Consider the following 14,494-nt stretch of genomic DNA (forward strand, 5'->3'; position numbering starts at 1 on the left):
CAGCTGGTTAAGATTTATTCTATATTGAGCTGCTGAGTAAAATATAATTGCTAACAGCATCAATGGGCTATACCAAACAATGTTAACATTTTTAAACTGATTGTCACAGTCACAGAATGGTTGGTCCCAATTTTTTCTTGCCAGCTATTCTAAAACCTTTCTGTAAGGAGGGGTACCAAAAAAACAACAACAACAACAACAACCCACCACGTTATATATAATGCAAGAATCTGGTGGGAAGCAAGCTGCTTGGAAACACAGTTGTTTATTTCTGACTAGATAATATGGCTTGTTGAAAACGACTATTTGAACAGTAGTCAGCAAAACCTAAAGCTGATTTTGACCACAGTTGAGAAGAGAAAAGAGTATTTTAAAAACCAATTTATTCCATGTATTTTGGAAAATGATGCATTTGGTTTGCAGAAGCTGTACTTTGAAGATTTAAGGCACAATAATTAAGTAACATTCCTAAATACATTTTCTGTGTGTCGTATTCTTTAATACATTTCATGCATTTCAGATAAAAAGCAGCATATTTAGTTCACTGATGGGAATGAATAATCTAGTATACGGAGAAGCAACTCCTTCCTGGAATGTGAAGAAACGAATGTTTACCAGAAACACTTCACTGAGAATAATTCAGATCTTGTCATATAATATTGGAGCTAATATAAAATTGTCCTCCTCCACTCTGCCTGCAATATACCCAAAGGCAAAAGTTAGCTTCTCTTTTAACCAAATTGGCAGTACTAATAGTAATACAATGTCTTTTATTCTGCAAAGTGTAACTGTTTAATACGTGTTTGCATATGGAATGCATTAAAACAATCCTAAAAAAAGAGCTGCTATATATGATAATGTCTACATTTGAAGGTACAAATTGCATTAGGAGGAAATACGTGATTTTGTATGGATTGCTGTTGGAGAAAGAGACATGTTTTAATGATCATATAGTGCAGTTACGATTTTCCATCCTTCAAAAACAGTACAGTAGTTGCGGTTTGTGTCTTGATAGCACATATTTTACTTTATTATTTTTACACTCCCAAGAATAATTTTATGTATACATAAGCAAATATAATTTTTATTTATTTATTTATTTATTATTTAGATTTTTATACCGCCCTTCTCCCAAAGGACTCAGGGCGGTGTACAGCCAGATTAAAACAGTGCAATATACAAATTAAAACAACAGTTAAAATAACATATTATATAATTGGCCGAAAATTAAAACCGTCAAATTTGATCCCAAAGGTAAAATACCCCAGTTAAAATTATTAAAATTCAAAAAATTTAAAAATTTAAAAAGTTAAGCCAGTCCCACTTGAATAAACAAGTATGTTTTCAATTCACGGTGAAAGGTCCGAAGGTCAGGTAATTGACGCAAACCAGGGGGAAGTTCATTCCAGAGGGTAGGTGCTCCTACAGGGAAGGCCCTTCCCCTGGGGGCCACCAGCCAACATTGCTTGGTGGATGGCACCCTGAGAAGACCCTCTCTGTGTGAGCGTACGGGTTGGTGGGAGGCATAAGGTAAAAGCAGGTGGTCCCGTAAGTACCCGGGCCCTAAGCCATGGAGCGCTTTAAAGGTGGTAACCAATACCTTGAAGCACACCCGAAAGACCACAGGCAACCAGTGCAGACTGCGCAGGAGCAGTGTTACCCGGGAGCAACGTGTGGCTCCCTCAATCACCCACGCAGCTGCATTCTGGACTAACTGAAGCCTCCGAGTGCACTTCAGGGGTAGCCCCATGTAGAGAGCATTGCAATAATTCAAACGAGAAGTGACAAGAGCATGAGTGACTGTGCATAAGGCATCCCGGTCAAGAAAGGGGCGCAACTGGCGAACCAGGCGAACCTGGTAAAAGGCTCTCCTGGAGACGGCCGCCAACTGATCTTCAAACGACAGCCGTCCATCCAGGAGAACGCCCAAGTTGCGCACCTTTCTGTTGGGGCCAATGACTCGCCCCCAACAGTCAGCCACAGTTGCAGCTGACTGTACCGGGGTGCCGGCATCCACAGCCACTCCATCTTGGATGGATTGAGCCTGAGTCTGTTTCTCCCCATCCAGACCCGTACGGCTTCCAGGCACCGGGACAGCACTTCGACGGCTTCGTTGGGGTGGCCCGGGGTGGAAAAGTACAGCTGGGTATCATCAGCGTACAGCTGGTAACTCACCCCAAAGCCACTGATGATATCACCCAACGGCTTCATATAGATGTTGAACAGGAGAGGCGAGAGAATCGACCCCTGAGGCACCCCACAAGTAAGGCGCCTTGCGGTCGATCTCTGCCCTTCCGTCAACACCGTCTGCGACCGGTCAGAGAGATAGGAGGAGAACCACCGATAAACAGTGCCTCCCACTCCCAAACTCTCCAACCGGTGCAGCAGGATACCATGGTCGATGGTATCAAAAGCTGCTGAGAGATCTAACAGGACCAGGGCAGAGGAGCAACCCCTATCCCTGGCCCTCCAGAGGTCATCCACCAACGCGACCAAAGCTGTCTCCGTGCTATATCCGGACCGGAAGCTGGACTTGAACGGGTCTAGATAGAATGTTAACATCATTATCTGTTAAAAATTCAAAATTTTAAATTTTAAAACTAAATGTTTACAAGACTGTGTAAAGCAGATAAAAGCAAGAAGCAGCCCAAAGCCAACAATATAACATTTTAAGATGTTAAATCAATATTAATATTACTTTACACCATAATTTTGGTTTAAAAACAGGTTGAAATTAAAGCAAGGAGGAAAAAGAATATATTTCTTGAGAAAGGGAATGCCAGAAATATGATTCATTAAAAAATAAGTTTGTTCTTTCTGTATCAGTGTACTGAAAAGGGTTCAATTGAATATAGGCAGTATTTCAAGTAAACTTTTCCATAGCAAACTTTTAAAGGTCAATAAAGTACCAGCACTTTAAATTGAATTGAGAAGCAAATGAGTACAGTGTTCAATGGGGCTGATAAGAGAATTGGTATACTGCGCTTTGAACACTAATACAAAGGTACACTAGGAAGGCCATACTATTATCTAAGCTTGGTTGTTTTCTTGCAGTCGTTTCATTCCCCAACTAGGTAACATCATCAGTGCTAGTCAGATTAGCACTGATGAAGTTACCAATTTGGGTAAAGAAACATCTGCAAGAAAACAGCCAAGCTCAGGGTCTCACATATCCAAATCCCCAGGCCTTGCGAACGAAGAAACAAACAGGCTCTGGAACCATTTGCTCTAGAGTGTTGTTTCTGGGTGGAAAGCCGAGCCAGTAGTAGATCTCCTTCAGGTCTAGTTTCATAAAGATCTCCCTCAGGTCTAGTTTCCTACCCTTCGCCATCAGTAGAAGCGGGTACATGTTTTCCATGAAACACCATTAATGCTGTGGAAATCCACACATAAGCGCAAGGTCCCGTCCTTTGTCTCTTTAAAGCGTACGGGAGCTGCAATCCTGGACTGTGCTGGCTGTATGAATCCCCTGGCCAAGTTCTTGTCGATGTACGTCCACAACTCGTCCATCCCCTTCAGCTTCATTGAATACATCCTTGGTTTCAGAAGTTTTACTACAGGGACGAGTTTAATAGCACATTTGGTAGGGCGGGGGTGGTGGTGGTAATTGATCACACTCTCGCTCACTAAAGACTTCCTCTAGGTCTGCATAGACTGAGGGATACGAGGGACGGGCTTCAATCCGGGGCCCCACAGGAACCACCTCCTTCCCGCCGCTGCTAGCTGTGCTCTCCCCTCTTCCCTGGGCTTGTTCTTGGTGAAGAAGCCTGAGTCCTATTCCTATGCACTCATTTCCTCTCACTAGTCCAAATTCCCAAGCCTTGCAAACGCAGAAACAAACATGCTCTGGAACTATTTGATACAGGTTTTTTCAAGCCTGAGGCCTAGCACAAATGAATACATAGCTGTCTGGTGCAAAGTCAGTGCTAGGAGCTACTGCCTCCAAGTGCTCTATATAGACGGGCCACACCCCTCAATTCCACCTACGGAACCAGCATCCGGAGTCGTCATTCATCAGCTGTCCACCATCTGGTGCTTAGGCTGCTGGCCTCTGTCCAGCCTATGTCCACTTCGCCCGCACACTGTTGCATTCGGTGCCAGCCACCTGGGTCCCGGAAGGCCGCTAGTCAGCTGTGTGGGTGAGAATGCTGCCATTGCTTTCCTCGCTGCTGCGTCCGCTGCAGCCGAGCTGACGCTGTCCCAGCCGGTCACCTCGTCACCGCCCGGGTCACCGCTGCGATGCACGGTTGTTCCTGCTGCCACGGCTGTTCCTGCCTTCCCCCTCCCCCCCCCCCCAGTATGGCAAGTAGGTCGGGTGTTGTGTCTGCGCCCCCCCCGAGCCAGGCCCCCTGCCAGAAAGTGACTTGGAAAGTGAGGGGGAAGGACCATCAGGACTTACCTCAGGAGCACCGGCTTCCCTGGCTCAGCTCCAGGAGCCAGAGGCAGGCCAGGTGGAGGAGATAACAAGGCCTCCGTCCCCTGACTCTTTCTCCCTCCCCAGGCTATGCCTCCAGACCCAGCTGATAGCAATCAGGCCTGGCTGGACCCTAGGTTTCGTAGGCAGGAGAGGCGGGAACAACAGAAGCAGGGGTGGGGCGGGCCAAGGAAGTGCTGAGTCATGGAGCCACACCCCACAGGATATAAAAGCAGCAAGGGCTGCTATGCCTCTTCGTAGCAGGCAAATCAACTGCTTGACTAGAGCTGAAGTACTGTTTTTGACTCATCAGCATCAAGGGAGATAACAGAGACACTTGGCAGGCGATCGCTAGTTTGCTGTCAGAGCTGATAGTGCCGGCTAATTAAGTCATCGCTCGGACTGAGGCGAGGGGGACAGAACACCGGGACTTGACACAGGGAGTATCAAGGACCTCTCATTTCAATCCTTAGCTACTAGATACTTAGATACTAAGTTCTTTATTCGTAGAAGGGTACAATTAATTAAGATCATCATGTTTGGGCTGCAAAAACACATGACCTTTAGATGGCAGGATTTAAACACTGATTCTTCTTATCATCTAGTAGTTCCCTGAAGATTGCTGCCCTCTGTTTTGAAACAGCACTGTAGATCTGATAGGCCAATTTTCATAACACCATTACAGACTTAGGATGATAAAAATTCCACTTTTAATATTGAAATGCTTTAGAAACATTATATGTTCTAATTAGAACTAATACAGTTGTGGGATCCATTCATTTCATTAACATTTACAATTTGAAGCATTTAAACTTTGTGATTTTTTTTACTTAAAGAGAAATTTAATGTGGAAACATAAAGGTATATTTCAGTTGTTGCATTTCAGAAATTAAATATAATACAAATTAATCTTAAATTTATGTTTAGTTTTACCATCATTATACATAAATCCATTCTCAATTAACTGTAACTTGGGTACATGTATATGCAACTTATTGCTGAAAGTTACTTGATAACTGTGATCATCACCTTCATCATTATTTCAGCCACAAAAGTACAAACAAAAATGTTAGAACTGAATTTTTGGTCATACAGCGTGGAAAAATAAATGATTTATTGATTTTAGTTTTTATCTTCTGTACAGTCAAAACATTTAAGCTTAAATAATATTTCTTCAAAGACCTTTCTTTAATATCTAATAACAATGTTAATGAGGTCTGAGTTGGCTTAGCATATTCTTAGAATAATCTGGAAAACAGGGGACTTGTTGGTACTAAATCAGCCAGCCAGAAGAAATGGTAGAATTAATTTCAAATGGATAATACATCATTGTGTAATCATTCAAAGACAATAAACTATTCATCACCAGCATCAAATATGCTTCTCTTTCTGTTCATTTTTAAAATATTTTTATCATTCATTAACTTTCTGTTTATGCCTGACTAAACAGCATATCCAGTGGGTCCCTTTAGAAATATTAGTTTCACTTTAAATAATTGCTGCCTTCTTTCTTTTTATTCTTTGTGGATAGAGTTGATCATATAGATACCTTGATGTGTAAATAGAACCGAAATTTGGTCATTTGTAGAGCCAGTCAAATGCTTCTAATATATCTCACCTTATCTCAGCAACAAATGGATGGTGCTGTGAGAACATTGTAAAATTAAGTTTTCTATATATGAACATACAGAACGTTCTCAGATGAGATTATTTTAGGTTAAAGAACACTTAGATTCTAGTTAATCATGAATCTCTTTTAAGGTATCTATGCCAAGAAATATTACATGTGCCTTTTTACATCTTTGCTGCAAAACCTGTTGATTTACTGTATAAGAAACAATATTAATGAACAATCTAATTGCGTTGTTACTTTCAGCGACAATGGTTTTTCCAGGTAAAGGACACTCAAATGCTGCTGATGTGTATAATGATGATGATATTTTTATCCAGTTCATCTAAATCTATATTTATATATCCTGTATATCTTTTTGGTCAGTTCAAGGCGGCAAACATAATATTAATGCCTCCTATTTTCCCTACAACAACCCTGTCAGCTGGGTTGGGCTGAGAATGACTGGTCCAAAACCACCCAGCCAGCATTCATGTCTAGAACCAACAGTTTCGTGGTTTCTAGGTCAACACCTTGGCCATTACATCAAACTGGCTCCAATGATGCAACTCTTCTGCAGTTCAAATCTGTCACATCCCTTTTCCAGGCATAAAACTGTATTCTTTGCTTACCTGAAAATGGGATAAACGTGTTTCTTGGGCTTGTAAAATTCTAATTGCCTTTTATAATTTTAGTTATAAGCTCCTAGAAAACAATTGGTGTGCATGTATGTGGGTATCATTGGCGATTATGTGTGTATAATCACATAAAACATATAGAAGTGTTAAGTATTGAGTAAGGCTTTGTGGTCAATTCTATAAGTTTGTTATTCACATGTATTTCATTTTGAGGAAAGTTACAATTGTCTAAGTATAGTTCATTTGTATGATTCCAGTGTACTTTTTTAATGAATGATTGGAACTGCATAAGGATATAGGAAATAATTTACATAAATATATTTAACTTAAACTTGTAAAAACTGAATTCATGAAGATCTGTGCCAAAATGCTTTAATACAGTATTAATGTATATTGATGTCTATTGATATTAATGTATATTCATGATAGCCTGTAAGACACAAAGAATCAGGATCATTTCTAAGGTTGAAGTATGGAAAATTTATTCAAGTCTGTGTACAAGAATCTGATCATCTAAAATTCAATACTAATTTGGTGTTAGATAAGAGTCAATGGAATTCAAGGGAGGCTAGACTTGGATCTCTGCAATGCAAGGACTCTAAATTATGATGTGTTTAACTCCACTCCCAGCTCTGCCTGTTTTTATCCTATAGCACCATCTTAAAAATGTAACATTTTTATTCTATAATTATAATACAGAGATAAAGATCTTTTTATGATTGATTAAATGCAGGACCCTTTTTTGATACATTACTTTGTTTTATCTCATTGCTGTTCTATAATATACCACTATAAACTAAGAAATTATACTTTTTCATGCATCTGTTAATACTGAATAATGATACTGATATATTTTTTTTCAGGATAGGGTGTGGGCCAATGTAGGGAAGAGTTTAACCTGCATTATTGCAATGGTGGACAGATTGATTGAAAAGAACACTCCCAGCATCAGTAAGGAAAATGAAAAAGAACCTTCATCAGCATCTCATATAAGTGGTAAGGAATCCATTTTTATTATTGCAAAGGAAAAATAAAATAAAGCGGAACAGTAAAGTCAGATACTCCAGTTCTTCACCTTTTATGTTAGAATGCTATTTATCAAATTATGTATTGGTAACATAATCTGATATTGCCTGAAGTTATCAATTTGACAGCTGTCACCTCCCAGTAAACTGCATGCTGTTTTCAAAATAAAGGTACTAGTATTATTATTAAACACTGGAATATTTCTGAAACTTCTAAAAAATAGTGACCAGTAGAAAGGATAATTAAATTTCAGAAATACAAAAACTGCACAAAGACTTGAGGGGCAGGCCTCTGAATTCTCGCACCTGCTAGTTCTAATATCATAGTTTACAACTTATTTTGAAATACTGTATGTCCCCCCCCTTAATTCCATGGAATGTAGCCAATGTAAGGTTTTAGAAGTACAGCTTAATATTTTTCTGTATTAACTATGTACTAATGAAGAAAGATGGATTCCAACTCTTAAAAGGATTGTTTACTATTAAAAATAGAATAGCTGGTTTAAAATGTGAGAAAAGGTATCGCAAGAAATAAAAGAATAGAAGTGAAAGATTGAAATGAAATAAAATAAAAGTGTAATATTGAAGCTAATGAACTGAAAATGATAAACTGAAGAATATGAAGGATGGCTTTTAATGGAAGAAAGGGTGGAAAAAGACATAGGCTTTCCATTTTTGATGAACACATTTTTCACGGATCAGAAAGTCATTCTGAAAGACAAAGTATCTGGAGGAAAAATGCATGCCAAAAAGTTAAAGTAAGTTAGAAATGAAGTTTATAATAGCTCATTATTATATTAAATATCATTTTAAAAAAGGAATTTTGGGGAATTGGCAATCTTTATTTTTGATAACTCAAAAGTAGCTCACTTGTTCAACTTGGTGAATCTTTCATATTGTAATTTCCTTTAACTGGATTTATGCATGAACTTTCAATGCCAAAAAAATTGCAACATTGCTAGAAATGCAGTTACTGAATGCCAAAATAGATGTTGGATTACCAACCATATCATGAATTTCTACAAAATGTAATCAGTTCTCTGTTTAATTTTGTTATCTTTGTTGAATTCTAATATTCATGTTTTAAAAATAAACAGCACAGATTTCATGCATGCAATTGGATGTATTTCCTGAAGTTAATAGTGATGAATTGTGAAATTCAGATAGCTTAATATAAGAATGTGCATCACAGACATTTAGCTTTCACCTTAGGGCATTAAAGCTGCATTTCTCAAGTGCCAGAACTGTGAGAGAAAATTTCCTTACTTTTTTGGTTTTGTTTTTTTTGACTTGATGAAGTTATGAAGTACACACTTGTAAACACTGTTAGACTTTTGTTAAATATGCTCATTTCAGCAGTTCTTATTTCTGAGATCTCATCTTTAGATCCAGGCTCTCTTGGACTTTAGCAGCTAATAAATTCAAATCAATCAATTGAACAATTCTCAACTGGTAGAGTGTTCTTTACTACTATAGATTGCAATGACATTTCCCATTCGATTATGAGCTTGACTAATGAATATTCTGGTTTGGGATGTGCGAAGTTTATTTTTTTCAAACAAATGTTATATTTTTGAATAAGTGATAATGAATTATTTCAAAGTGCCTCTACTGGTGTTTCTGTGATTGCCTTGATGAATGTTGTGATATAAGCAGGGATTGCAACTATTATAAATAACTAGCAAAATTCTCCTCATGAAAATCCATTAATGCATCTGCAGTAGCAACAAAGTCTCCAGACAAATTTTTGTTTCTAAAAAAATGAAACAGTTACATCTAGTTATTATTCAGATATGGACTTCTCTGCATTTTTCATACAAACTGAGGAAGAAGGTCTTTCTCCCACAATTGGGACTAAAAGGATTTTATTCATATCTATTGAAGCAGCTGGGGGAAACAACATATTTGTAGAATACCTTGTCTTAAGAAGAACGTTCACATTCATTTTACATTATTCTGTGAATATTTAGCAATATATGAAAAAAGAATAAAATAATACAAAATGACTACACTCTGTATTTTTACTCTGCTTATCATGAAATACTGGTTCTTAAACATACTTAAAAATATTAATAAAAAGCATGAGCTTTGCAAAAGATTTAATATTGAACAGGAAGTACAAAGATGTATAATATTCCCTTGGCTGTTTAATACATGTATATTAGATTATATGACTTTGATCAGTAAATAATATATGTAGATAAATTAATTATCAAAAATCAAAATTGTTACATTTGTCATGAACCAGGGGTGAAATCTAAAAATTTTCCCTACCGGTTCTGTGGGCGTGTCTTAATTGGTGGGCATGGCCAATAACAATAAATAATAAAAATAATAAACAAAGTATAAAAAAACAATAAGAGATACTAAAAACCAACTTTCACACTTTACACACACACAACACAACACAACACAACTGACTCACACACAGTGTAAAAGCAGCTACACTTCACACAGCCACAAAAAGCTCAAAAGCCAACTTTCACACTTTACACACACACAACAAAACACAACACAACTGACTCACACACAATGTAAAAGCAGCTGCACTTCACACTTCACACAGCCACAAAAAGCTCAAAAACCAGCTTTCACAATTTATACGCACACAACACAACTGACACACACACGCGCACGCACGCACACACACACACACAAGATACCACATACAGCTTTCTGAGATTTTGTGTGTTTGTGTAGTTATAATGAAACACTACAGAAACACACCAAATCTCAGAAAGCTGCACAAATATTTTATTTTATTTTATTATTTAATTTAATTTAATTTAATTTAATTTATTTATTTTATTTTATTTTATTTTTTTATTATTTTATTTTATTTTATTATTTTATTTTATTTTATTTTATTGTGGACTTCAATTCCCAGAGTTCCTCAGCCAGAAAAGCCAGACAGCGTTAATCACTCAGTGGTGAAATAGATTAGCTAAGTTTAGATTAGTTCTGTCTGGTGCTGAAAATGAAACTTGGGGCTTTCCGGCTGAGAAAAAAGACATGAGGTCATCAGTAATCAGGTAAGTGCCTTAGAATCTCTTAAAAGGAGGTTTTCTACATGTTTTCTACAGAAAACATGTTTTTTAAGGTTCTGCTGATGAGGAACTCAGGTGAGATCCCCAGAATAGCCTTTTAAAAAATTTTTTAAGTTTAAAGGCTCTGCCGATCTCAGCTGAGGGCGGGATCCTCAAAGGGTTTTTTTTACTTTTCAAGGCATGTTTCGGCTGAAGCAAAACCTTCTATTAAAAGTAAAAGAAAACCCTTCTGCTGATGGTGGGGCTCAGCAGAGGCAGGGGGCGGGGCCAGGGATTTTTGCTACCAGTCCTCCGAACCAGCAGCTGCCGTTGCTACCGGATCGCGCAAGCCAGTCTGAACCGGGAGCATTTCACCCCTGTCATGAACTGCATATAACTATCTAAAACAACAACAAATATATAAATTTTTATATCTTGCTAAACTTGAAAGACACATGGAAAATGAAGAAATTTTAAAGTACTCAATCAAATGCTCATAGAAAAGTAATGGATACTATCGTCTGCTGGGAAACATGAAAGTTTGTCAAAATAATGGAAAACGACTATACATGCTTCTATCTATTTAACATACAGAAGTGTGAGTTAGCAATGTCTGGGAAACATAAAAGTACAATAAATGCTATGAGAATAGGTTCTTTAAGTATGTGTGGTAAAATAAGAGCGATTGTTAAAAATGAATGAATGTGGACTGAATACAAATATGAATGACCATTATGAAATAAAAACATAGGAGTGATTTGATCATGTAGAAAGAAAGAATGACAATCTCATCATAAATCAAATATACAGTATAAAACAATTGAGAAGAAGGAGATGGCTGATAAAAACATGATGGGCTTTTCCAAAAGGATAAAAAGAGAACTTTTAAAAAAGAAAAGGCAATGCATGAAGCAGTGATGAGGAGGCAAGAGGTTTTTGCAAGGATGGAAAAAACAGAGAGAGTGAATGGGAGTAAATTATTTTCAACTACATTTACTATTTTATTTTCTTGATACTTTCATTTCTTTGTCTTACTATTTCTGATCCTTTTATCCTCCTTGAATGTTTCTTATCTCAGAAGAGAATCCTTTGATAGTTATGTATACTTGTTTCTGGAATAATTTTGTATAGTTTTGTTTTTGGTTTATAGTTCTTTTGCATTAAAATCTCTCTATATTGCCAATTGGATTAACTTTTCCCTATAATACCAAATTTAAGCTAGAAAGATATGTTCCCCTTATTTTTCTTCAAATTTGATGAATATCCTTTAAGGCTGGATTTCATATCTGTTTCCATAGTAACCATCCATGGTGTCATCAGCACTATGATTTCATTGCAGAGTAAAGCAGGTACAAATATTCCTTTTAAAGAATGTTTTTATAAAGCAATTATACAATATTTGTGCTTGCATTGGAAAGTTTGAAATTCACAGACTATATGTCCTTCTTTTTTAAAAAAGTCCTTGTGCACTATGCACAGAAACATGTGTATGTGTTCACACATATACACATATATACAATACTCACAAATCTCCAGTATAAAGGGAGTTTATTGATAGGATTGATTATATTAGTTATCCACGCATACGCTCAGTTTATGACATAAACAATCAAGATGGATAAATGACAAAAAACTTTAGCAAACAGCTTACTTTTTTCTTGAATACGAAATCAAATCAATCTCCTAATATGCTCTGTTCTTTGAATGACCATTGATACCATATTTATTGAATTAATAACAGTGAAGTTTTATTTCTTAACTTTTAGCTCTGTTTCCAACCTAGCTCATAAACTGTTTATGAAACTGACTTTCTTTATCAAAGAGATTGTCATTCATGCAACAAATTTTGTCTGGGATAGTAGCAGGATTCCTGATCTGGGCAGGATGTTGGATTAAAAAACACCACATGTCTTATAACTTCATCTACTAATCTATTCATTTTATTTTGAGGGGGAATGTATATGGCCAACTATTCACTCACAGCACTCTTGTCAGCCTTCAAGCAATAAAAAAAACACAGTATAGAAAATAAAATAAAATAAAAAAGAAAGAAAGAAAGAAAGAACAATAATGCTACCCCCAGCAACAGCACACAGTCAAATGAGTCATTTCATGGGCTCTGTTCCACTTCTGAGTCTTAAGAGCTTTACAAAAGAATGTCAAAGTAGGGGCCAGTCTAATTTCTGAAGGGATGATATTCCAAATGGAAGGAGCCATGGAGCCATGGAAAAGGCCCTTCTTCTGGACCCCACCAGATGTACCTTCTTAGAGGATGGAAGCCGCAATATTCCTTGCCTCCCCACTCTAGTGAGTCAAGTGGATGTGACCGGCAAGAGATGGTCCCTCAGATAATCTGGTACCAATCTATGAAAGGATTTAAAGGTGACAACCAGCACTGTCAATTGCACCTGGAAGCAAATCTGCAACCAATGCAGCTCCCTCAGGAGAGGTGACACATGTGCACATCGAGGTCTGCATAAAATCATGCAGGCTGCTGCATTTTTAATTAACTGTATTTCCGGATGCTTTTCAAGGGCAGCCCCATGTAGAGTGCATTGCAATAGTCAAGGCAGGAGGTGACTAGGGTATGAGAGTAGGGATTGTTGGTACAAGAAAGGCCATAATTGGTGCAGAGCCCGCAGTTGCTCAAAAACTCTCCTGGCTGTGACTACCACCTGTTCCTTGAGCAGGAGAACCCCCCAATTACGCATTGAGTCTGTTTGGGGCAGTACCACCCTATTCAAGACCAAAGGTGGCAGTTTTCCATGGGCCAAAGAACCCCCAAACCAGAGCCACTCAGTCTTGCTAGGGTTTGGTTTCAGCCATTGCTCCCCATCCAGCCCAACAGAGCCTCCAGGCACTGTAAGAAGGCATCGTTTATCTCACCATGGGCTAAGACATACAGCTGAGTATCATCAGCATATTGATGATATCTCAGTCCATGTTGACGGATGATCTCACCCAGTGGCTTCATATAGATGTTAAACAGAAGCAGAGAGAATACTAAGAGAGTACCTCACAAAGCAGTATATAAGAGATGCATCATCTCACCTCCTATCAACACCAACTGAAATCGGCAAAAGAGGAAGGAAGCAACTAACTAGGAGCGAAACTGAGCAATTTTGTCTTCCAGAAAATCTGCAAATTTCTCAGCACATCTCTTCAGGTGGACCTCTGTATCCTCCTTTCTAATTCTGTTGTTCTAATTGGAGTTCCTCATTTATACTATTGCTAACTCTCATAACTATTACTTCAGTCCAACTGGGGTCCCTGAAATATAAATATTCATAATGCCTTGTTAAAGAGGCTACTATAATTCTTTTGTTGATAGTTCTATTTTTCTTACACCATGGAGGTTGGTCTCATTGGGTGACAACATTAAAGCGAGGTGTCAGTCCTCCTTGACAAATCAGACAGGAAACATAACTAAATGAGTTAACTCTACTTCACTGAAATGATACATTAGCAGAATCTTGCAAATCTAATGGTACAGAGTTCCTATCATCACTTCCTAAGTTTCTTCCTTTGACCAATAATCCATAGAGAATTCCTGCCTCTCTTTGTCTGATTGTTTTCTAGGCAACATCTTTCCCCTCGTGCTCCCAAGGTCATCCGCACATTCTATTACAAGAGGGAACCTAGAGCATGCCTACAACAAAGATGATTAGGGGACTGGAGGCTAAAACATATAAAGAATGGTTGCTGGAACTGGGTATGTCTAGTTTGATTAAAAGAAGGACTAAGGGTAACATGATAGCAGTGTTCCAATATCTCAGGGGCTG

General features: G+C 37.9%; 1 protein-coding gene across 7 annotated transcripts in view; it reads left to right on the forward strand.

Annotated features, from left to right (window-relative positions):
* The window catches only part of INPP4B (inositol polyphosphate-4-phosphatase type II B), a 272,899-nt gene that overhangs the window by 192,258 nt on the left and 66,147 nt on the right, over positions 1-14,494 (forward strand). For all 7 annotated transcript variants that reach the window (XM_058192517.1, XM_058192513.1, XM_058192515.1 and 4 more), the window contains one exon: positions 7,525-7,657. In XM_058192517.1, coding sequence (XP_058048500.1) covers positions 7,525-7,657 — 133 coding nt within the window. The remainder of the gene's footprint in view (positions 1-7,524; positions 7,658-14,494) is intronic.

Source organism: Ahaetulla prasina, chromosome 8 (assembly GCF_028640845.1).
Source record: "Ahaetulla prasina isolate Xishuangbanna chromosome 8, ASM2864084v1, whole genome shotgun sequence".
NCBI classification, from domain to species: Eukaryota; Metazoa; Chordata; class Lepidosauria; order Squamata; family Colubridae; genus Ahaetulla; species Ahaetulla prasina.